Source organism: Trichosurus vulpecula, chromosome 7 (assembly GCF_011100635.1).
Source record: "Trichosurus vulpecula isolate mTriVul1 chromosome 7, mTriVul1.pri, whole genome shotgun sequence".
NCBI lineage: Eukaryota > Metazoa > Chordata > Mammalia > Diprotodontia > Phalangeridae > Trichosurus > Trichosurus vulpecula.
This window is the reverse complement of record NC_050579.1, coordinates 156,729,188-156,753,648: the sequence shown is the minus strand read 5'-3', so window position 1 is coordinate 156,753,648 and position 24,461 is coordinate 156,729,188. Positions and strand designations below refer to the sequence as shown.

Genomic DNA, 24,461 nt, shown 5'->3' with positions numbered 1-24,461 from the left:
TGATATTCCCTATCTCATTCCATCTCTTTTGGAAGCTTGCCCCCTCTGTTATTCCTTTTCTTTTACTTATCTTTGATTTCTCCTTATTCATTTCCTCCTTTCCCATGACCTACAAACATAATCAGGAGATTGGATCACAGGGAAAAAAATAGAGCTGGAAGGGACTTCAGAGAGTATCTAGTCTACCTCCTTCATTTTAAAGATGAAGAAACTGAGTCCTAGGGAGATAAAGTGATTTATCCAAAGTCACACAGAAGTGTCAAAGGTAGGGTTTTCAACCAGTTCCCCTGACCCCAGAAGCAGTGTTCTTTCCCCTATGTCACCCTGCCTCCTTTCTCCATTCTTAAATAACCCTTACCTGACTCTGCTATTTCCTCAAGCTATCATTTAGTATCTCTTTTTCCTTTTGTAGTCACATTCTTAGGTGGAGCCATCTACATTTGTCACCTTCACTTTTTCACATCCTATTTTTTTCTTATTCCCTTGAAATCTGTCTTCCTACTCCGATGGAAGCTACTTTCTCCAAGGATACCAATATCTCCTAAATGTTAAATCTAGTGACCTTTTTTCAGTTTTCATTTCATTAAACCAGGAACCTGGATCTGTGACCATTAAAAAATATATAGATTTTCATAACTGTACAGCAACAAATATAGCCTATTTTGTGTATTTAAAAACATTCTGAAAAGGGGTCCATAGGCTTTGTTAGACTGTGAAGGGGATACATGATATAAAGAGATTAAGGACCTCTGCACTAAAACTTTCTAGAATATTTGCACAGTCAACCACCTCTTCTTTCTGCATGCATACTTTCTTCAACCTTGCCTTCCATGACAGGATTCTCTCCTGTTTCTTCCCTTACCTCTTTGACCATATCTCCTTTGCTTGTTCCTATTGTTGTACTGGCCCCTTTTCTCTATACTCTCTTTCCCTTGGGTTCACTTAACACCTCTACGCAAATGACTATCCAATTTACATATTCAGCCTTGAATCAATCAATACTCATATATTAAGTGCTTACTATATACTTGCTTGGCACTTTGCTAAGCACTCAGGATACAAAACAAAATACACGAGGAAAAACAGTTTCTGTCCCCAAGGAAACTGCAGGGGAGATGACATGTTTATAAAGTAAGGAAACCTTAGAAGCGAAGGTACTAACAACAGTTTTCCTACGGAAGGTGGCAAATGAACTAAGTCTTGTAGGAAGCCGGAGATTCTGAGAGGCAGGCATGAGGAGGGGAAACATTCTAGGCACAAGTGGTACACAAACATATAAATAAGGAGATGGAACAGTGTGTGTGTGAGGAAGAGCAAGGAGACCAATATGGCTGGATCGTGGAGCATACGGAGGAGAGTAATTTGTAAAAAGATTAAAAAGGGGGTAGACTGTGAAAAGTTTAAATACCAAACAAAGGAATTAATATTTAATGCTAGAGGACTAACAGTGATACAGTGGAATTTGCTGAGGGAGGGGAGGTTGACAGAGTCAGCCATGCTCTTTAGGAAGGGTACTTTGACAGCTGTGCAGATGATGGTGGAGTTGTTGTTTGTCCTTCATTCTCCAAGAGGACCATGATATCAGGAAGGTGATGCCATGAATTAGCAAGTGAATTGGATTTCAGTGAGGGAGGGCTGTGCAAAGTGACCAGCCTCACTTTCTTCTCCGGAGCCATCTTTGAGTGGTAAGATATAGATCAGGAAGACTGACCCCCAAAGATGATGGATTGAAATGAGGAGAGACTTGAGGCAGGGGTACTAAGTATGAAGGCACTGCAATAGTCCAGGTGTTGAGGACAAGGTGTTGAACTGGGGTGGTCACTGTGTAAGTGGAGAGAAGGCAATATACGAGGGATGTGGCGGCAGAGCCAAGATGGCGGCTGGAAAGCAGGGCCCAGCGTGAACTCCCTGCCGAGTCCCTCCAAAAACCTATAAAAAATGGCTCTGAATCAATTCTAGAACGGCAGAACCCACAAAACAGCAGAGGGAATCAGGGCTCCAGGACAGCCTGGATGGTCGGTCTCTGGGTGAGGTCTATCCCACATGGAGCTGGGAGCTGGGAATGGAGTGGAGCAGAGCAGAGCCCAGCCTGAGCAGCGTGGACCAATCAGACCAGGAGCCAGGCGGAACGGGCCCTAGCGCCCTGAGTCAGTGAGCTGCGGCAGTTACCAGACTTCTCAACCCACAAACACCAAAGACAGTGGAGAAGGTTAGTGGGAAAAGCTGCGGGAGTGGAAGGAGTTCACGGTTCAGCTTCCAGCCCCGGGGGCAGCAGAGGTGGGGCAGCTACAGCTGCTGCTACTTCTGGCCCCAGGCCCACCTGGTGGGAGGAATTAAGTGGCAGATCAGAGCAGGAGTGCACAGCCTGCTGAAGATCTAAGCCCAGTCTGGGTTGGGGGTTCTTGGGGAAGGAGTAGTGCTGGTGTGACAGAGTTGGCACCTCCCCCCCAAACGTGGAACATAGAACTCTTTAGTCTACAAGCAGTCATACCCCACTGAAAAACTCAAGGGTCAAGTTAGTTGGTTGGGAATATGGCTAGGCAGTGAAAACACACCCAGATTCAGTCTCAGACTTTGCATTCTTTCTTTGGTGACAAAGAAGACCAAAACATACAGCCTAAAGAAGTCAACAAAGTGCAAGAGCCTACACCAAAAGCCTCCAAGAAAAACACGAACTGGTCCCAGGCAATGGAAGAGCTCAAAAAGGATTTGGAAAAGCAAGGTAGAGAAGTAGAGGAAAAATTGGGAAGAGAAATGAGAAGGATGCGAGAAAACCATGAAAAACAAGTCAATGACTTGCTAAAGGAGACCCAAAACAATACTGAAAAATACACTGAAGAAAACAACACCTTAAAAAATAGACTAACTCAAATGGCAAAAGAGCTCCAAAAAGCCAATGAGGAGAAGAATGCCTTTAAAGACAGAATTAGCCAAATGGAAAAAGAGGTCCAAAAGACCACTGAAGAAAATACTACTTTAAAAATTAGACTGGAGCAAGTGGAAGCTAGTGACTTTATGAGAAATCAGGATATTATCAAACAGAACCAAAGGAATGAAAAAATGGAAGACAATGTGAAATATCTCATTGGAAAAACCACTGACCTGGAAAATAGATCCAGGAGAGATAATTTAAAAATTATTGGACTACCTGAAAGCCATGATCAAAAAAAGAGCCTAGATATCATCTTTCAAGAAATTATCAAGGAGAACTGCCCTGATATTCTAGAGCCACAGGGCAAAATAGAAATTGAAAGAATCCATCAATCGCCTCCTCAAATAGATCCCAAAAAGAAATCTCCTAGGAATATTGTCACCAAATTCCAGAGCTCCCAGATCAAGGAGAAAATACTTCAAGCAGCCAGAAAGAAACAATTTGAATATTGTGGAAACCCAATCAGAATAACCCAAGATCTGGCAGCTTCTACATTAAGAGATCGAAGGGCTTGCAATATGATATTCCAGAAGTCAATGGAGCTAGGATTAAAACCTAGAATCACCTACCCAGCAAAACTGAGTATCATGCTCCAAGGCAAAATATGGATTTTCAATAAAATAGAAGACTTTCAAGCTTTCTCAGTGAAAAGACCAGAACTGAATAGAAAGTTTGACTTTCAAACACAAAAATCAAGAGAAGCATGAAAAGGTAATCAAGAAACAGAAATTGCAAGGGACTTACTAAAGTTGAACTGTTTTGTTTACATTCCTACATGGAAACATGATGAGTATGATTCATGAGACCTCAGTATTAGGGTAGCTGAAGGGAATATGCATATATATATATATATATATATATATATATGTTTATGTATATATATATGTATGTGTATGTATGTATATATCTATGTGTGTGTATATATATATATATAGATATAGATATATATAAATGAAAGAGAGAGAGAGAGCAGACACAGGGTGAGTTGAAGATGAAGGGAAGATATCTAAAAGAAATAAAATCAAATTAAGGGATGAGAGAGGAACATACTGAGAGAGGAAGATAGGGAGAGATAGAATGGGGTGGATTATCTCTCATAAAGGTGGCAAGAGGAAGCAGTTCTGTGGGGGGAGGGGAGAGGGCAGGTGAGGGGGGAATGAGTGAACCTTGCTCTCATCAGATTTGGTCTGAGGAGGGAATACCATACATACCCAACTGGGTATCTTACCCCACAGGAAAGAAGAGGGAGGAAGATTAAAAAAAAGGTGGGGATGATGGAGGGGAGGGCTGATGGGGGTGGAGGTAATCCAAAACAAACACTTTGGAAAGGGGACAGGGTCAGGGGAGAAAATTCAATAAAGGGGGATGGGTTGGGAAGGAGCAAAATATAGTTAGTCTTTTACAACATGAGTATTGTGGAAGGGTTATACATAATGATACACATGTGGCCTATGTTGAATTGCTTGACTTCTTAGGGAGGGTGGGTGGGAAGGGAAGAGGGGAGAGAATTTGGAACTCAAAGTTTTAAAAACAGATGGTCAAAAACAAAAAAAAAAGTTTTTGCATGCAACTATAAAATAAGATACAGAGACAATGTGGCATAGAAATTTATCTTGCCCTACAAGAAAGGAAGGGAAAAGGGGATGGGAAGGGGGTGGGATAATAGAGGGGAGGGATGACTGGGGAACAAGGCAATCAGAATATATACCATCTTGGAGTGGGGGGGAGGGTAGAAATGGGGAGAAAGTTTGTAATTCAAACTCTTGTGAAAATCAATGCTGAAAACTAAATATGTTAAATAAATAAATTTAAAAATTAAAAAAAAATTCTCTTGATCACTTGGGGACAAAGTTAATAGCCTAGCAGGTGAAGCAGGCTAGTGAATCCTGGGTGGCCAGCAGATGCTCCTGCAGGCAAATCCTCTTACCTCCCAGCCTCCCTTACAGCATCACTTCTCACGGAAATGGTACCATATACATAGAATATAATATTCAGGACTGCCAAGTGAACTAGTATATGTTTAACTGCCATGACCAGGATTACCAAACCAAAGCAAGCAAGATTCTCACTGATAGGCTAGATCAGGGATTCTTAACCCAAGGTCTATGAGTATTGCTTTTTTAAAACATCTTAAGACTTATATTTCAATATGATATTTCTTTAGTAATCCTTTATATTTTATTTTACGCATTTACTCTGAGAAGGAGTCCATAGTCTGTACTAGACTGCCAAAGAAGGCAGGGAATGAGAGAGTGAAGAGGTGCAACTGTGTCCCTCTCTCCAGAGCTCTTGAACCAGTTAGCACTAGATATCCATACACATCCAGTTGTGTGCTGGAGCAGGCTCTTACTGGCTCTTTTTAAATTCAGAGTGAGCATTTACACCTTAGCAATCAGCGAAGGCTGATCAGGGTTTCATTGTTTTGTTGATTGTCTAGACTTAAGAAAATGATGGAGAAAATTTTAATAAATGCAGATTAACTTAAAAAATATACGAGGGATGTTTGGTGGAAGTTTAGAAAAGACAAAATTTGACAACTGCATGGATACAATGGCTTAGTGAGAATGAGGTGTTGAGGATGACACCAAGAATCTGAACATGGTGACTAGAGAGATGGTGGTACACTGAATAGGAATAAGGAATTTTGGAAAATCGGTAAGTTTTAGGGGGAAGGATGTGTTGATTTTGGACAGGTTGAGTTTGAGATGCCTATGGGACATCCATTTAGTAATGTCCAATAGAGGGGCAGCTAGGTGTCTCAGTGGATAGATCACTGGCCCTGGAGTCAGGAGGATCCAAGTTCAAATCCAGCCTTAAGATACTTACTAGCTATGTGGCCCTGGGTAAGTCACTTTACCCCAACTGACTCAAAAACAAACAACAACAACAACAAAAAAAAAAAAAAAAAAACCCTCAAATATCCAGTAGGCTTATTGGTGATGTAGGACTGGAATTCCAAAGACAGACTAAGTTTCATATATAAATGTATTATCAGCATATAAATGAATTATTATCATAGAGAAGAATCTGTGTATTAGTGTGTGTTTGTATGTATGTAAAACCTAAGTTTGTACATCTCTAACTCCAATTCCACATTACTAACTGCCTACTAGTTATTTCTGTCAGGATATCCCACCCACATAACACAACAGCTCTAAAATGGAATTCATTATTATCTCCATCTCTCCTCCAAACTTCCTTCGTTCTATGGAATGTTCTTTCATCTTTCCAGCCACTCGGGTTCCCTACCTGGGAGTCATCACTGTCTCTTTCCCTCCCTTCACTGTCCATTATTGTCATTTAATGAATTTCAGTACTTTTAATGTCAATTCCCATCAGTCCCTTTCCTTAATGAATGCACAGAAACAGAATCTTCCATTTATTAAAGTTATCTTAAAATGCTTACTTAATTTATGGAGACATAAATTCTATGTATAGTATTGAATTTTTTAAAATGATTTTTCTCGGGGAAAAAAGTCTGATTTTCATCTTTTGCACTTATCGTTCACAAAGGGTCTCAGTCACAGTGCCATATCCCTCATAGCCATTTTATTTTCCAACACAGGCCCTTGAGAGCTGGGGGAGAAGGACTGAAACACACATGGATGTTCCATAACTCAGAAGGCAGGGTTGGTAGTTTGGGGAAAACTCTAGTTATGCATTTATTTTAACATAAGGGGAAAGGTTTGTGGGAAGAGAAAAGGCATCAGAATTTGCCAGTTTCTGAACCTCTTTCAAAGACCACCAAATCAGTAGTATTTAAGAAACAATGCTACCCCCACCATGAAGCTCCTGGGGACTCTCTCTACTGGTAATGTCAGTATGACAGTGCTGGAGACAAAGGCAAAAAAAAAACCCCAAACTCCATGATCTTTAGGAGTTCATGTCTCCATAATTCCCACCAGGATTTTTCTAAAGAACCATAATTCTAAGAGACAACTTCCCCTCTCCTCCTCCTCTTGGATTCTTTCAAATCTCAACTAAAATCCCATATTCTATAGGATGTCTTTCATGATCCAAAATGCTAGTGTTTTTCTTGCAACAATTATTTCCAGCTGAATTCCAGATGAATCTTCCTGACTCTAGTCCTAGCACTCTATCCACTGTGCCACTGAGCTGCCCCTTGTTGGCTACCCTGCATTAAACTGTGAGCTCCTTGAGAATGGGGAATGTCTTTTGCCTCTGTATCTAAACTTTATTCAGCACACTTCAAAGCACATAGTAGGTGCTTATTAAATGTTTATTGAATGACCTTTATAGTTACTACGTTTATAGTCATGCTTTTGCAAGAAGACTTCTTATTATAAAACAACACCTAGAAAGAAAAAGGAACCTTGGTTCAAATTGAGAGGCTGGGCCATTAGCAACTTCACTTGGCTTATGTAAGGGATTCACATCGTCTTCTGCAAGCTCTGGACCTTGCGCCAATTTCTGCCATTCTCTCCTCCGGTCATGAGGTGCCCTTGGCACTTTTTCTGGTTCAAGGGGCCGATCTAGATTTTTCTGCTGCAACAGATGTATGGAAACAAAGCCAAAAAGCAATTGAAATTTATAAGAGTTCATAATGAATCAAAATAAAATGCTCAAAATAACATGGAAAATTATAACGTCCCAGGACTCTCCTAGACGTTACAACTAATTTACTGAGCTAATTCTTGACTGCTTCATTTGTTACCCCTGGATTCCTTGCATATTTAATCTAGCATCTGACTGTATCCCTCACGCAAACACAACTAGCCTTTGTTTTCGATCCTGATAAGTGAAAACTATTTCCCCCATCAGCTCACCATAGTGCCTAGAATTTCTACTCTTAGTACTGTCCCTTAATTAGATATATATATATAGTAGCTAGATTGTGTAATCTGTTAAGGAGGACAAGTTAGCTATGTAAACACACTGGGAAGGATTAGTTTATGTGAGGAATCCATTGCTATCCAGTGCCACACAGCATAGCAAGGCCTTTGGAAAACTGAATACAGAACATGTAAGTTTTCAAAACATAGCTGTTCTCACAGACTTTTTGGTCTCGGGATTCCTTTACACTCTAAAAAAATTACTGAGGAGCCTTCAAAGAGCTTTTGTTTCTATGATTATATCTATTATATCTATTTACCACATTAGGAATTAAAATATCTTAGTAATAGGATGAGAACTGTTTTGACCCTGCAGCTCCCCGAAAGATCTTGGGTACCCCACAAAGATCCCCAGGCTATACTTTGAGAACCTATAAGGTAGGGAAAGGAACATAGGGCACTCTCTGGCTCCAGTGGGAAAAAGTAGTTAGAGGGACATCCTGAATGTATTGGGAGCCTAGAATGGCTTAAAAGGTAAGGAGAGAGGCAACAAAAACAATTTTCTAACTATATAATTTTATCTCATGCTGGCCTTGATTCCTCCTGCCTTCTGTATTTTCTATATTCATGGAAAAAAGAATTAGGGAGAAAACACATAGCCAGAAGCCTTAATTAATGATGGTTTTCATTCAACTTTCTTTTGTTTGTACATTAGTCATTTGCCTTTTAAAAAATCCAACTTTTATCAGAAAAAGGCAAATGTCAATAAAAAAAGTTATTTCAGAGATTTAGTAAAAGTAAAACTAAAAAAAAAACAAAAACAAAACTCTCTGCCCTTACTCCACACCTGCCTGGCCTTCTTAAAGAGCCCAAGAACTTCTGAGTTCTGGTCTAGGTCATTCAGATCAACCTCCCTCACCATCTACAGCTGTACAAAGGGTGAGACACTGAAAGATTGTCAATCACCAAAGAGGGATTCCATTTTGCCCCTGTGTATTAAGGTCCAACCATTTATATATTTAAGTATGATTCTCAGTATGGGTTGAAACAAAAAGGACTACTTAGATAATCTAGAAAATTAAATAAAGAGAACACCTCATTAACTCCAAATCTTAATGTAGCTGGTAATCCCTGTTATTCTATGATTTACCAAAGTTTCCTTGTTCACTTTTGCATTCTTTTTAGTCTTCCTAACCTACACTTCACAGTCAAAAGTACAGTCTAGAAGTACCCTACTCTTTCAGCAGAATTTAGAATTACATAGTGGAGGTGACAATTTTGAAAAATGTTACAGAAAATTTGTGATATTTGTTATATGCTAAGTTCACGTTACTGGTATGTTGTTGTTCCATATTAAGGACGGGAACCCCTGGTTATATATTTGCCAATATGTTTGTCCACTTATCAAAAAAAAAGTTTGAAAAGATTCATTTACATTCTCTAATATCCCCTATATGGTTGAAAAGATGATCATTTTTGGTTACATCATTAACTGAAAATGTAAAAGGGAATGGAATTTCATATGAGTAAAAAAAAAATTCTCACGGTAAGGTAAAAAGAACTGATTTTTAAAAATCTGTTGGAAATAAAATACCTTCTGCTTTCTTTTTTCCTTTCTCTTGTCTTCGGTGTCCTGTAACATTTTTTCTTTCCATAGATCAAAGAAATATGAAGGATTGGTATAAAACTTCAAACCCTCTTTACCATCATCCCTGAAGTAAAATAATTCAGATAAAGCACATTTTAGAACCCAAAGAGTATGAGCATAATGTAACACGAAGAAGCATGGAAAAAGGAAATTACTGAACAATTATACTAAAAGCAATCAATTCATGAAGATAAAACACAGAGAATACATCAAATAAACCAAAACACGAAATAAGGGAAATAGTTGCTTCCATACAAGGTGATACTAAATCAGATACTTTGAACACTCAGAACTCAGGAGGGGGGTGTGGAAAAAGGAAAAGTATTTATTTTAAAATCAACTGAAATGGTCTGCTATAAATATTTGATTTAAAATATGGACAATCAAGACATTTACCACACTGAATTTTCTTATTAATGGGCGCACTGGGATTTACAAATGGTGAAAAGATGATCTCTCCCTCTCTCCTTTAGAGGTAGAAAACCTACAAACTATTTTAAATAATAAAACTTTTTTTTTTAAAGGATAATACCTTGTTTTATTTTTTAGTGACCACTGGATACATAATAATCCTGGTCTACTACAGTGGCTGGGTGTTAAGGAAGGAAGGGTGAAAGGAAGAGAGAGACCTTCCTAAAATAAACATTGAGGGCACTCTATAGAGAAAGTCTCTATCAAAAAAAAAAAAAAGTTTCACCTAGCATTAATTGTCCATGTGGGTTAAGTTTGATTAAGGTTAGTAAACATTCTCCTTCATAATGCCACCTACCTGTAAGGAGTGAGTATGTTGAGAGGTGGAGGCTGCTCACAAACATTGTAAGTTTCTTGTAATGGAATTGGCAAGGTCTTTCGGTCAAACAGCTGCTGATCTTGAGTTGTGGAACTTCGGAAAGCTTTTCTCATTGTGATATCTTGTAATGACACTGGAATAGAAGAGACAAAGTTGGAGGATGATGGAACATTTTATTTTGTTTTACATCAATAACTAAATATACTTTAAACACACATTTGCCTCATGGGCAGCATGGCTCAGTAAGCTTTGTGTATTGGTTTAAAGTTTAATTTTTGTCAAAAATCATCTTTATAGCTTATAGTTTCCCAGTTGATAGGGAAACTAATATTCTTTTTTTGTTCTTTCTCATTACAATGATCTCTTACTCTTTTTATTTTCATCTACCCTTTGTTCCTCCCTTCTTTGTCCAATCTTGTTCTGTTTTTAGTCATTGGTGGCCCTCTAAATATAGTTTTTTGTTCAATTCCCCTTAACAACCAACGCAATTAGTTGAATTTTATTATTATTCTATTAAACCCTATAAAAGTATCCCTTTAATAGTTAGATGTGTATAACATAATTTTAAATTAATTAAATATAAAAAGGTCACTTTTATGAAAATATCTGAAGCTTACTAAAAGTCCACAGTAGGAATGGTAATCGCTATCGTTAAGAAATTTGATAGCATAAGAAAAAAGTATGTGTATACAAACACACACATGACTGTAACAAGCTCTTTGAAAGCAGAGACCATGTTTCCTTCTTCCTATCACTCACAGTATCTCATATTTCTACACAGTAAGTGCTTAATACATATCTGTTGAATAAATGGAATAACTCCACTTGATTGAATACTACAAAATGTATGAGTAAGAAGGAAAACAAACAAGCAGACAAATTCTAACAAAAAAATCCATCCTGAGACTAACAAGTGATAACCAAAAATTATAGGTCATTTTCCTTAGAGGAAAAACTAGATGTAGTAAATATAGGGGTGGTGAAAAGATATAACCTTAATTGTTTTATGTTAAAGTGCCTCTATTAAAAAAATCACAGTACTGTTCATCATAGTTAATCTGAATGTTTCTTTTAAAATTACTACATGTATTAAATATTTAAGCAATTTTTATTCATTAAATTCCAATGAAAATAAATGGTTACCTTTTTTTGTAATACAATGTAATGAAACTTTGCAAATCAGCATGGTCCATAAAATTTATGCATTCCATTATGCTGACCCTTTAGTTCTGTACTTGTAAATGTTTTTAAACATGGTGATTTAATTCAACAAATATTTATTAAGCACCCACAAGGTGGTCTGATTCCTCTTCCCAAACACCAATCCCTTTCAGTGGTTTGAATATATTCACATGACAAATGAAATAAATAAACAATGCAAAAAGGATACATTTTAGGGTGTTAATTTTAACTTTTTGTTACTGTAAACTTGATAAATAAATCAATCCTTATTAAGTGCCCACAAGGTGGTCTGATTCCTCTTTCCAAACACTGGTCCCTTCCACAGTTTTGATTATATTCACATGATAAATGAAATAAACATTGAGAGAAATTAAGATTTCTATGCACAAAAAAAAATGAAAGAGAGCTTGCATGTGAAATTGTGAATCTCTATTACATACACCTATTAATATACATGTATGCACACATGTATTTCTATTTTCTATACATTAATCCAAAGCTATCTTGCTTATCTGAGGCTTCCTCTGAACTTGCCCAGTGGTGATATCACTGGGTTAAAGACAATGCATGTTAAATGGCCGAGTGTATTTGCTCAAATTAATTGGTAGGATGGCTGAACCAATTCACAGCTCCATCAACAATTCCTTCCAAACCATGCTACCTATATGATTTTACCTTCCTCATCCCTCTCTCACTAGATCATGGATGCTGCTCCTGGTGATCTGATAGTGAGGCTTTGCTTTAGTTTGGTTAGAATCAGGCCTATATAGCCATTTCCAAACCATACCATAACTCCAGTACTCCCTCCCTTCATGTGCTGCTTTCCCCATTAAAATATAAGCTCCTTAAAGGCAGAGTTTATCTTTCTTGCCATATTTGCATCCCCAATGCTGGCCCTAAGGGATTAATAAATGTTTATTAATTGGTTAATTTGTGCACCTGTCCTCCCACATCTAGTCTAACGATTGCCATTTTCTTCCTTTAGTGTTCTTTGTCACTCTGATGCCTTCTGACCATATCATTCCACTGAAACTGCTCTCTCCAAAATGACCAATAATCTCTTAATTGCCAAATCCAATGGCCTTTTCTCAATCTTCATTGTTTTCAACCTTTCTGCTCTAGCATTTCTAATGCTATTGCTATTAGTTGCCTACATCTCTTGGATATCAGACCCTTATCAGGGCTATCTGCTTCAAAATCAGCTTTTAGATTCTTCCTCTTTTTCACAATGCCACATATTTTCTAAGGAAGCTCTATGTAATTCTGCCACATGTTAATGACTTGCTACATTTGACAGCAGACCTGCATTATGTATCATTGTAGGAGAAAGGAATAAATGTGGGATAATTATTTCTAACAAAAGCACTATTAAAAATTCTATACACACACACATATATATGTATATATATATATATATGAAATTGACATACTTGCATTTACAGTTTCAAATGTAAGAAACTTAGACCAACTGCCAGAATTGGAAAGCCTGATACTCATTTATCATTATTATATACAAGTATGTATCAAGAGTAACTTTGCCTTATACTATGTACATTTACTGTTAGAATACTTAAGATATTTTAAAAATACATTTTAGATAAGGGTTACATAATATGTGAAACTATGGCTATGTATTATTTTTTATAGTTAGCAATAACTTTACTACATACTCAATGAAGCTCAAGGCTCAAAATGCTTGAATCTTTCCTCCTCTCCTTCATCCTCTCATATTTAGTTACCAAATTTCATCATTTCTATCTCCAAAAGCTCTCTTGGATCAATCTTTTCCATCCGAAATGACACCACCTTAATGATACCCTTAACCTTATGTCTAGATTACTTCAAAAGCCTCCTAATAAGTCTCCCCAACTCTGGTCTCTCTCTTAAGAGGTCTTGCCTGGATATCATTATCAGATGGATCCTCCTTTAATCTGATCATGAACCTACACAAAATCTGTCAATGGCTTTCCAAGTTCAAATTTATACTGGCTGTTAAAGCCCTCCCTAACTGGGCCTTGGGGCATCAAGGTGGCTCAGTGGATAGAGTGTCAGGCCTGAAGTCAGGAAGACCTGAATTCAAATGTGACCTCAGACTTTACTAGTGTGATCCTGATCACAGAAACTACTGAATAACAAAAATCTGGCCCTACTCTATCTTTCTACTCCTTCCTCCCTTACACAAGCTCTTCCACTACAGCTAATTCATTCTCCTATTATGCACCAACGCATTTTGTGATATTCTTCATGTGCCTGAAGTGGCCTCCCCAATCCTTTCCATATATTCAAATCCTATATGGTCTTTGTTGTTGTCGTTTAGTTGTTTTTAGTCGTGTCTGACTCTTCATGACACCATCTGGGGTTTTTTGGGAAAAGATTCGAGTATTTTGCCATTGCTTTTTCCAGTTTATTTTACAGAGAAGGAAACTGAGGCAAACAGGGTGAAGTGACTTGCCCAGGGTCACACAGCTAGTAAGTGTCTAAGGCCAGATTTGAACTCAGGAAGATGAGTCTTCCTGACTCCAGGCCTAGTGTTCTATTCACTGCATCATCTAGTTGCTCTAGAAATGAGAAAAGTTTGTTGTTTAGTCATTTCAATCATGTTCAACTCTTTGTGACCCCATCTGGTAGCTGTCATGTGATCTTTGCTCCTCCTTAAAGCCTTTCCTAGCAACTCCTTATCCTCTCTATTCCCTCAACTCTTAAACACTCACTACTCATATTGACAATTACATTATACCTCAAATTTTTATTTATCTATTTCTTACATATATGAGCTATGTTTTTAAAAAGTTCATAAGACCTTTGACAGAAGTGACTAGTTCAATGAATGTAAATCTCTTTGCAACCTTAATGAGCCACATACCTGTGAACTATCATTAAACTTCAATACTCACCAATATCTAACCATGGTAAACACTGAGTATGTACTTGATATCTGAATTGGATTCTTGAAATAACCTATGTAATTTTAGCCTGTAAGTGATGGGGTGCTTATGCTTAGAACCTAATTCTAACATCACATTTCCCTTTAGCCTCTGCTTGGGTTCCCGTGCCTGAACTCCAGTTCTAAAATCACACCTCTCCCTAGCTTCAAAGCATTGGTCCTAGCAGTCTCTCTCTTGCTAAAGGGCAGCATGCCCCAAAGTTATCTCTGCTTCTTCCTCAGTAAGCAGCTATGCCCAATTATAGATTGATTCCCAGGTGTTGATAATTGACTATATGCTGAGTCTAACATATATCCTAGACACAGTCAAACGTATACTCCCTTACATTAATCTTGACTAACAAGACACTTGATGGAACTGAGCCAGTATCTCCAGCTAGCTCTGACTTCTTGCTGACTTAGTGACGTTTCACAGCAAAATGACACCTCCACTTAGACCTCCCCACCCCGTGGGCTATTTCCCAGTGAACTCTGGGTAAGATGCCTGCCTAGTAGATACAAAAAGTGCATGTTCCTTTAAGAACTGACCACCCCTTAACCACTCCCCAATCCCAACCCAAAACACCTAATTGATAGGGCTTCACCCCTAAATCTTGTACTTAAACTTTCCCTGTAGCCCTGTATGGTTGCAGGTTCCCTAAGAATTCTTGCCTGCTGTAAAGCGTCATAAATCTTTGCCTCCTTGACTTAAAGAATGCTTGGGTCCATGAATTCATTCCAGGCAACCTGGGAACTTTGGTTTGGGATTCCTACATCCCTGGGTTTCTTTTCTCCCTCAACATAAGTACATCATGTAATTAAAAATCATGTGTAATTACAAGTTTGATTTGATTAGCCTTTATTCATTTGTTTGGGATGACACTAGAAGCTTCCTGAGAGCAGGAATTGGTTTTAACCTTTGTCTGTTTTAACCTTTGTCTAAATAGTAGAATAAAGAGACCACTGGACTGAGTCAGATGACCTGGGTTTGGATCTCAGCTCTGACATTACTAGCTGTCTGAATTTGGGCAAATCACTTAAGTTTTCTCGGCCTATTTCTTTAACTGAAAAATGGGGATAAATGATACATTCACTATCTCCACCCAGCTGTAATGAAGACAATGTTTTGTAAAATGTATAAATACAACACACAATATTATTTTAGCTATTATTTAAACATCTCACTTAGAATTAAGAGGTTTAGAGATGGAAAAAATGGTATTTTGAATTGGTGTTAGTTTTTTAGATTTAGTCAATTCTGTAAAATTTCCCCATAAAGTCACCACACACAAGTTCTACTCTGATGCTTCATTGTGATGATCATGTGATCTTGAACACAATGGTAGCAGAACAAAAACTCTGGCAGGTTCAACCCACTGGGCCAGACCTCATAGACGGGCCTTGTGTTTGTTGTCCAAGGACCAGCTTACCTAAGTTCAGAGATGACCAAGTTGTCTGAAATGGGAATTTACCAGCAACTTTAAAGCTCCAATATGAGATATAACAGTCTCCTTCTCTCCTCACTGAGTTCAGTGCCTGTTTTTCTTTCCTTCCTAAATCCTGCACTCATACTACAGAGACTCAACATACATATTGATACACCATCAAACAGCCAAATCTCCTGGTTACTCAGCTTACTCGTGTATCATGGACCTATTCAACCACTCAGGGATGGGCATGCCCTTTGATCTTGCAATCACCAAAAAGGGTTCCACTTCCATGTTTAAGAACCGTGAAATTCCCTTATTTGACCACAAGCTTTTGTCATTCCACCTCTCCCTCTGCCTTGAAACCTCATTCTCACTGTTATTTCTGAACCCTTGACCCCTCAGCTCTTTCCTAGGCCATTAACCGTATATGGACTATAGTCACATCCCTTCCTCATCTTTACCTTTTAGCAAACCAATGAAATTCTACACTGTCCTTTTTTCTGAAGTCTGATACCCCATTGTTTCAACAATCCAGCTAGCAGCTTCTGTAGGGGTGTAAGATCCACCCACAGCCAGCACCCAGAAAGCTGCCAACAGCACAGGTTCTTTTGATCTGCTTTACTAAGGAAAGCAAGGTGAAGGGGTTGACAAGCTTACTTTAATTCAGCATACAAATATCATTCACTTAGTTCAGAGGAAAAAGCCAGCACCCTGAACTTCAGAGCAAAATACAACCAAATCACAAACATCAACAGACAGACCTTGTCTGATTCAAATCCCAGTACATAGTTACCAGAGTCCAACAAAGTCTCATCATCCGGGTTTACAAGCTGGAGGACTCCTTAGCTACAGCTGCCCAGAGTCTCCTCATCAACACCATCTCGAGAGCCCTTAAACAAATTACAAACAGACAGACCCAATACAATTCATAGTTACCAACATCTAGGTTCAGCCCGGGAGCTAAGAACAAAGGGGCCAGCCCAGTCACACGAGCCACCACTGCTGTGGGTAAGAGAGCTCCAAAAAACAGACAGCCAACCCCTGGTTTTTATATCTTTTTCAGCATCAGGGATGTCACACATGCAACTCAACCACGTGACCTAGAATCATCACAAAGAGGCGGACTTAAACCCACATGGTCTAAAAGCCTCTGCTCTCCCAGACATGTAAACTAGGCCCTCCCTGGAGTTAGCCCCACCTTGGGCCCCACCTTAGTTGCCAATCCACACCCACTAAGGTTTTACACCTAATGAGTTTGGGCCTGGGGCTTAGCACCTAGTAAGGCTACTCAAAGCAAACAAAAGCCAAAGCCAAACTCTTCAAGGGCACTAAGTGCTAAGGAGCCCATTTTGCTTACCAACACACCCATCATTCTTTGCCCTGCTAAGCACCAACCTTGGCTTACTCTCACCATCCAATGCCTTAGCTCCTATGTTGCTGAGTGAAACTGGAGAAACTCATGAAATTGTATATCATGGGTCAGCACATAAAAACAACTTGATGGTATATAGTATCAACTGGCTCCTCCCTGCAGCTCAGCATCCTTTTTTGCCACCCTAATCAATTTACTATCCCATTCGCTACCTGGGCTTTTCCAAAACTTTTCATGCCTCTTCAAACCTCCCCTATGTACCTCGCTCAACCTTCAAGTAAAAACCCGTCTCACATTTTACTAAAAAAAATTTTAAGTCATTTGCCGAGAGGGTCCTCTTATCTTTTCCTTGTCTCATGTCAATTAGGTACTTTCTACCATTACCTCTTCCTTTCATCCCTGTCTCACAGGAAGAGGTGGCCCTTCTCCCCCCCACCCCAACTCATTTCCCTCTAGATGCACAAGTAATCCCATTCCAACCCATCTTCCCCAGCAGATTGCTCCCTCTAATCTTCAATTTCTCCCATCTACCGATCACTTCCCTACTGCATACAAACATGCCCATATCTCCCTATCTTCAAAAAAATCCCCACTTGTCTCTCTATCCTCACTAGGTATCACCCCATATGTCTCCTGCTTTTTGTGGTTTCTCCATGAGGAATCCAAAACAATTGGTGCCTCTATTTCCTTTCTTATCACTCTCTTCTTAAGACTCCCAACTCCATCAACTGAAACTGTTCTCTCCAAAATTATCAATGATTTCTTCATTGCCTTTTCTCCATCCTCATTCTTCTTGAACTCTGTGAAGCCGCTGATGTTATTGATCACAGTTCTCCCTGATATTCTCTTCGAGGTTTGACTCTGCTCTCTCCTGGTTCTCTTCCTTCCCGTCTGACCAATCTCCTTTGCTTCATACAAGTCATGGTTGTTAACCAGGTGTGTCCTCCAAAGTGCTAAGCTCTTACTTTTTCCTTAAGACTAATTCACTTTGTGATCTAATCAGCTCCATGGATTCAAATATCACCTCTACTTACCCAGCCCTAACTTGCCCTAACCTCCAGTCTCACATTTACAAATGCCTAATGGACATTTCAAACTAGATGTCCTGTAGGCATCTTAAACTCAATTATGTCCAAAATTAACTCATTATCTTTTTCCCACAAGTCCTCCCCTCTTCCTAACTTTCCTGTTACTGTCAAAAGCACTGTGATCCCGTCGGTCAGGCTCACAACCTAGGCATCATTCTCAACTCCTCACCCTCTCTCGTCTCCTCCACCCCCATCCAATTTGTTACCAAGCCCTGTGGATTCTATCTTCATAATATCTATTGTATATGCTCTTTCCTCTGACACTGCCACCACCCTGGCACAGAGCCTCATCACTTCATGCTTGGAATATTATAATAGCTTTCTGGTTGGCTTTCCATCTGTCAAGACTCTTCCCACTCCAGTCTCTCCCTTCCCTCAATGGTCAAATTGATCTTCCCTAGAGTCTAGGTCTGAATGTGTCATTCCACCCCACCCCCCAACCCCCCATTCAATAAACTCATTGTCTCTCTCTACTGCCTCCAGGAACAAATAGAAAATGCTTTATTCAGCATTCAAAGCCCTCCATAATCTGGCCTCTTCCTACCTTTCTAGTCTTTTTATACTTTACTCCCCGCCCCACCATTAATTCCCCATGTCAGTGATATCGGCTTCCTTCACTGTTCCTCACACAAGACAATCCCTCTCCCAACTCTGGGCATTTGCATTGAATGTCGATACCTGGAATTCTCTTCCCTCATCATCACACTGTTCTGACTTCCTTCAAGTCACCGCTAAAATCTCACCTCGTACTAGGGGCAGCTAGACGGGACAACGGATAGTGCGCTGGTCCTGGAGTCAGGGAGACCTGAGTGACAGTTCAGCCTCAGATACTTTTCCGCTGTGTGATCCTGGACAGGTTACTGAACCTCCATCTGTTTCAGCTTTCTGACCTCTAAAATGCGTACAATAACAGCACCTTCCTTCCAGGGTTAATGAGATAACATTTGTGAAGCGCTTTGTAAACCTTAAAGCACAACCTATGTTTCCTAGCAGTAGCTGTCAAAGATGCCATTCCTGATTCCCCCTTGATTCCAGGGCTAGGGAGCGAGTTGGCACAATGCTGCCTCAGACACTAGCTGGCGACCCTTGTTTTCTCACTTCTAAAACTGGGATAAAATGCAGGGTTGTTGTGAACAGTGAGATAACATATGGAAAGTGCTTTGTAAAATCTTAAAGAACTATATAAATGCTAACTATCGTGAGCTGTCGTAGCTCCTTCCCCCCCGCTGACATCCAGTTTATCTTGTACGTAGTTGTTTGTATGTTGTTTGCCTCCTTATTTCCTTGAAAGAGACTTTTTTTCTTTCTTTGTATCAGCGCTTAGCCCAGTGCTTGGCACACAGCAGGTACTTAATAAATGCCTGACTTCAGTTGTTTCAGTCATGTCTGACTCTTCATGATCCCATTTGGGGTTTTCTTGGCAAAGATTCTGGAGCGTTTTGCATTTGTTCTCTGGCTCATTTTACAGATGAGGAAACAGACAAACGGGGTCAAGTGACTTGCCCAGGGTCACACAACTCGTAAGTGTCTGAGGACAGATTTGAATTCACAAAGATGAGTCTTCCTGACTCCAGGCCTAGAACTCTATCCATTGTGTCACCTACCACCTGCCCTAACTACTAAGACTACTAAGTTATAAAGGAGTTGCGATTCATATTAGTATAAAGAACTGAAATTAAATTTCCTCGCTGTGTTTAAGTATTAGTGGGAAAAGTCAGTTTTATCACTAGAGTCACTTAAAAAGGAGAGATTCAAATTTATCTTCCTTTTTTTCCCTCTGGTCTTATAAAATTAATTTTTTTGACTTTACGTTCCTTGACATTAGCCATATGTTAACTTCATGGTGCATCTAATGCTCAGTTTGACTTTTGTGGACGTCTGATTTTCATTTAAACTTTGAAGTTCACAACATCATCTTATTCCTAGATAGGCTCATGGATTTAAAGTTTCCAATAGAGATTCATGTTGGTGAAAATCAAATGACTAAACATATTTTCATTTTGGTATCACTGTCTCTCTTTTGAAAAAAAAAATAAATTTTACTGACTCTTGGATTTTATATCCATCATTTCTAGATATAACATAATGACAGCCCATGTCCCCAAACACATCTCCCTTATAAAAAGAAAAACAATTCTGACCCTCTAACTGATCTTTTAGTTACTCAGAGTTCAGTTTCCCTTTAGTGATGCTCATTTACATTGTTATCATCATTATGTTTTTGCTTATTTTGCTTATGTGCACAGAGAGGAAGAAATGGATATGAAAGATGTTATCAAGGAGAAAGAATCAACAGGGCATTCTGAATTCTAGCTTGAGGGAGGTTTAAAGCTGTAAGTGTCTTCTAGAATATTTTAATAACATAGCTGAGTCAATTTTCCAAGGAAAGAAAATTACACAGCCTACCGTGTATAGCTTATGAAAACCCTTTCATATTTTTGCCGGTTTAAAGCCCTATATAGCAAGGTATTGACCTCCAGTTGAGGGGAAGAGAAAAGTCTCTTTTAGAATTAAAGATTTTATTTTATATTGGGAAAAGATGGTCTCACATTCTGAGCTAGGATCAGAATTATGTACCTATCAAATTGCTTCTAATATATATCAGTAAACACATTTTGATGATTCATGTTAGTGATAGAAACTAGCTAGGAGCCAATTTAATAACATCTTTATTTGAGGTTTTTGCTTCTTGTCACTTACATCTTGGGTCAAACTGTCAAAGGAAGTTGGTCCATTCCCTATTCATCTGCTTTCTGGCTTCAAGAAATCTTCTGATATTTTTCCTCTTAAAGTGTGGCTCTTCTGAAGTTTCATATTTGAACCAAAGAAAATTACTCACCAGAAATTATTTTTTTTTTCCTCTGAAGACAGTGACTATTATAGAGCCACATTCAACAACTCTCAAGAGAAGGAAAGTGAAAATTATGTTCTTAGCTCTTATATTTCTTTTGGCACAGAAAGAAGCTGGCATTTGGGAGACAATAGCATTCAAAGGACTCCATCAAGGCTTGAAGGCATGTGATATGCTTTCACACTAAAGGTTCTAAAATTATTTTAGCTTGTAACATAGCTTCTGAATCTCATGCCGCTGGCTTAATATCAAAATGTGAAAAATTTCAGCCTCAAGCCCTGACAATCTGGAGCCTTCAAGAGCAGCACTAAATCCATTTAAAGAGGAGACTTCTTACCAGTTTTTAAAAAAAACTCTATTTGACTTGCTCATATAAAGCACGAAAATTCTAAATTAAGGCATTTATAAAAATAATTTACACCCATCTAGAGATATCTAAAACAGTTTCACAGAATTTTCACCACTAAGATTAAAGTATGTAAATGAATTGGAAGAAGGGGAGGAAGAGAGAAAGCTTACTGGAAAAATTTCCCCCTGATGTTACAAGTTTACTGATAACTCATGAACTGTGTAGTGTACATGAGGAAAAGCAAATTTTTAAAAAAAATTCTTGTCATACCCTATTCTATCTTGTGGGCCTCAGTCCTCATTTCCTGTTTCTTTCAATCATCCATGTAGATACCAGGGCTTCTACTCAGCACAAAACTCTTGCTGTTTGTCCTACTGATGTGCATGGAGGTCTGACCCATTCCTTATCCCCCAGTCCCAATTTCTAACCCTTTTCCTGTCTAAAAACAATAATCAAATCAGTATTACCATTGCTCCTGGAAAGGAAATGACAGTCTATTCCCTTATAACTCTACTCACAATCTTTACAACTACTCAGACCAAACCCCACTTCTCCGGCCACCATTCCCCTGTATCTCCAGCAGCTATCACAGGGTCTAGAGCATGGCAGGTGTTTAAAAAATGCTTGTGGATTAATTGTTGTGGGTTCATTGATGAATAAACCACATATATCAAGAATCCTTGGAAGGAAAACCTCCATAGCAAAATTATATATTTAATCAACATATATTACCATGAGTGAACTTACATTCTTCTTCCTTGGGATCAAGTTGGGTAACACTGACAGACAAACGGTCTACCCGCTCTTGTAAAGAATTGACTCTGAAGGAAAAACTGTGTGCTTCGTTAAATAGTTCTCCAAATATATCTTCAGCATACTTACCTACAAAACACAAAATATAAATAAGGCAAAAAATGAGCTAGAGATTTTAACATGAGTATTTGATAATAACTGAACATTAAAAAGAATACCAAATTTGACATATATTTGAAGTATCATAAGCTGTAAATTCCAAACATTTTCCTGTTTTCCAATATCACTTTCTGGCTATCTCTACACCATGCTGTCTCCACTCAAACAACTATCTCTGCCCCCTCCCCAACAGAAAATTGGATTGGAATCACCTTGGGCTTTGATAGGTTAGCTTCATTCAGCCCTATTCCAGACTTACACCTGATCTAGGCCTCCAAAGCACTTCTTGGCTGTCCCTGTGCCGTTGCTCTGTATATTCACCCCTCTTGCTTTCCACTTCCCTTTATGTTGTCTCCCCCCCCACCCCCACAGTAAAAAGCAAACTCTTCATGGGCAGGGGATATTTTAATTGCTTGTATTTGTATTAGCACTATACCTGGCACAAAGTAGGCACTTAATAAATGCTCTGAAGAATTTAATAAAAGTCTCTGAATTCCTTGAGAGTTGGGACTATCTTTTGCCTTTTTTTTTTTTTGTATCCCAAACACTTAGCCCAGTGCCTGGCACATAGTCAATAAACATTCATTAAGGGCCTACTAACAACACATTACTATAAGGACCAAATTGAAGGTCCTAAAAAATTCAAGACAATACATGTATACCAGTACAGTTACTCTCAGAGATCTCCCTACGAAACATGCTTAGGCTTTTATGTTCCATTTTCCATGTTTCCATTTTCAATGGACTAGATTAATTCTGCAATTGTTAAATTTACTTGTCTAGCTAATTTAGGTTAAAATTTAGTTTTCTTACAAAATCCCAAATATCCTAGTTGAAAAGGAGAAATCAAATCTAATGCTAAAAATCTCATTAGTCAATTAGCCTGGGGATTTATAATTGAAAATAATCATTACATTTGTAGTATCAAGAATTAAAACATTTTCATGTAATATGAGATAAATCAAAATACCAAATAGTTGCCAGATTATCTAAAATTATGTTTTTAAAGAGATATTTTAGGCCTGAAAGTGTTATAGATTAAATTCCATGAAACTAATTGCATATTTCGATCTACAATAATACATTACATTGCCTTTTCTACAGGAAATCAGGATCATCACAATGAAAGACTCCTGAGTTATAATAGGGTTGCTTGCCCTACATATATGGACCCAAAGTGCCAGACCTTTTGAGTTCCTGTATTTGGATTTTTATATTTCTTGGGTCTTCTCTCTTTGCTGTTAGCTGTCTTTTCTTACTACTAATTTTATCTGATTGTAGATGTCCAATAAAAATAAAGAGGTGGTGAAACCCTCTCCTACAAATAAAATATATTAACTTTATTTAGTGAATGGACTTCATGATTTCTATTTTGGCTTACTTTCTAATTCTCAGATAAATTCTGGGTAAGTAAGGTTGCTGGATAGTTGGGACCTTGATAGGTAAATTTTACTTTGCTACAACATAGTTTCCAGGTGTCTTGGGCTCTTTCGGGGTAGGATCCTCTAATTGCACAAACTAACCTCCTAGAACATGACTCAACTCTTTTTTTCCACCTAAGAATTTAATTGTATTTGTAGAGATTGGCTCCAACATTATACTTTGCCAAAAGGTGCTATAACACTATATGTTTTAGAATGAATATTTCTTAAGTTTAAAATGACAAATTATATAAAATTTATCAGCACTTCACCCTAGATTATAAATGCTAAACTGTACTAAACTGAGGCAGCTCTATCTACTGGGGTAGTGGAGAGAGTGCTGGGCCTGGAGTCAGGAAGACCCAAGTTCACATACAGCCTCAGGCACTTGCTGTGTGTTCCTGGGCAAGTCACTTAACTTTTATTTGCCTCAGTTTTCTCAACTCTAAAATGGGGATAATAACAGCACCTACTCACAGGGTTGTTGTGAGGATCAAATCATATTTGTAAAGTACTGCTAAGGCATAGTGCCTGGCACATGGTAGGCACCATTTAAACACTTATTCCCTTCCTTTCCCTTATATTAAGTGAATTTTAGATGGGGGATACCTGTATTCTACCTGAAATATTTTGCTACTGTTCAAAGAAAAGTGTTATTGTATGCTACCTTACATCCAGATAGTGTTTCTAATTTTCAATTCAATTTCTGCACACAGCATCTTATTTGATCATCACATAATTCCTGACCTAGCCATGTATTTTTAATGGAT

At 38.5% G+C, this 24,461-nt stretch overlaps 1 protein-coding gene across 2 annotated transcripts in view; it reads right to left on the bottom strand.

Moving 5' to 3' along the window:
• The window catches only part of WASF1 (WASP family member 1), a 65,427-nt gene that overhangs the window by 7,206 nt on the left and 33,760 nt on the right, over positions 1 to 24,461 (bottom strand). Inside the window, exons 4-7 of one of the 2 annotated variants that reach the window (XM_036765964.1) lie at positions 22,106 to 22,240; positions 10,143 to 10,296; positions 9,320 to 9,437; positions 7,266 to 7,438 (exon numbers count right to left, since the gene is read on the bottom strand). In XM_036765964.1, coding sequence (XP_036621859.1) covers positions 7,266 to 7,438; positions 9,320 to 9,437; positions 10,143 to 10,296; positions 22,106 to 22,240 — 580 coding nt within the window. The remainder of the gene's footprint in view (positions 1 to 7,265; positions 7,439 to 9,319; positions 9,438 to 10,142; positions 10,297 to 22,105; positions 22,241 to 24,461) is intronic. The other variant, XM_036765965.1, reaches the window with a different exon arrangement.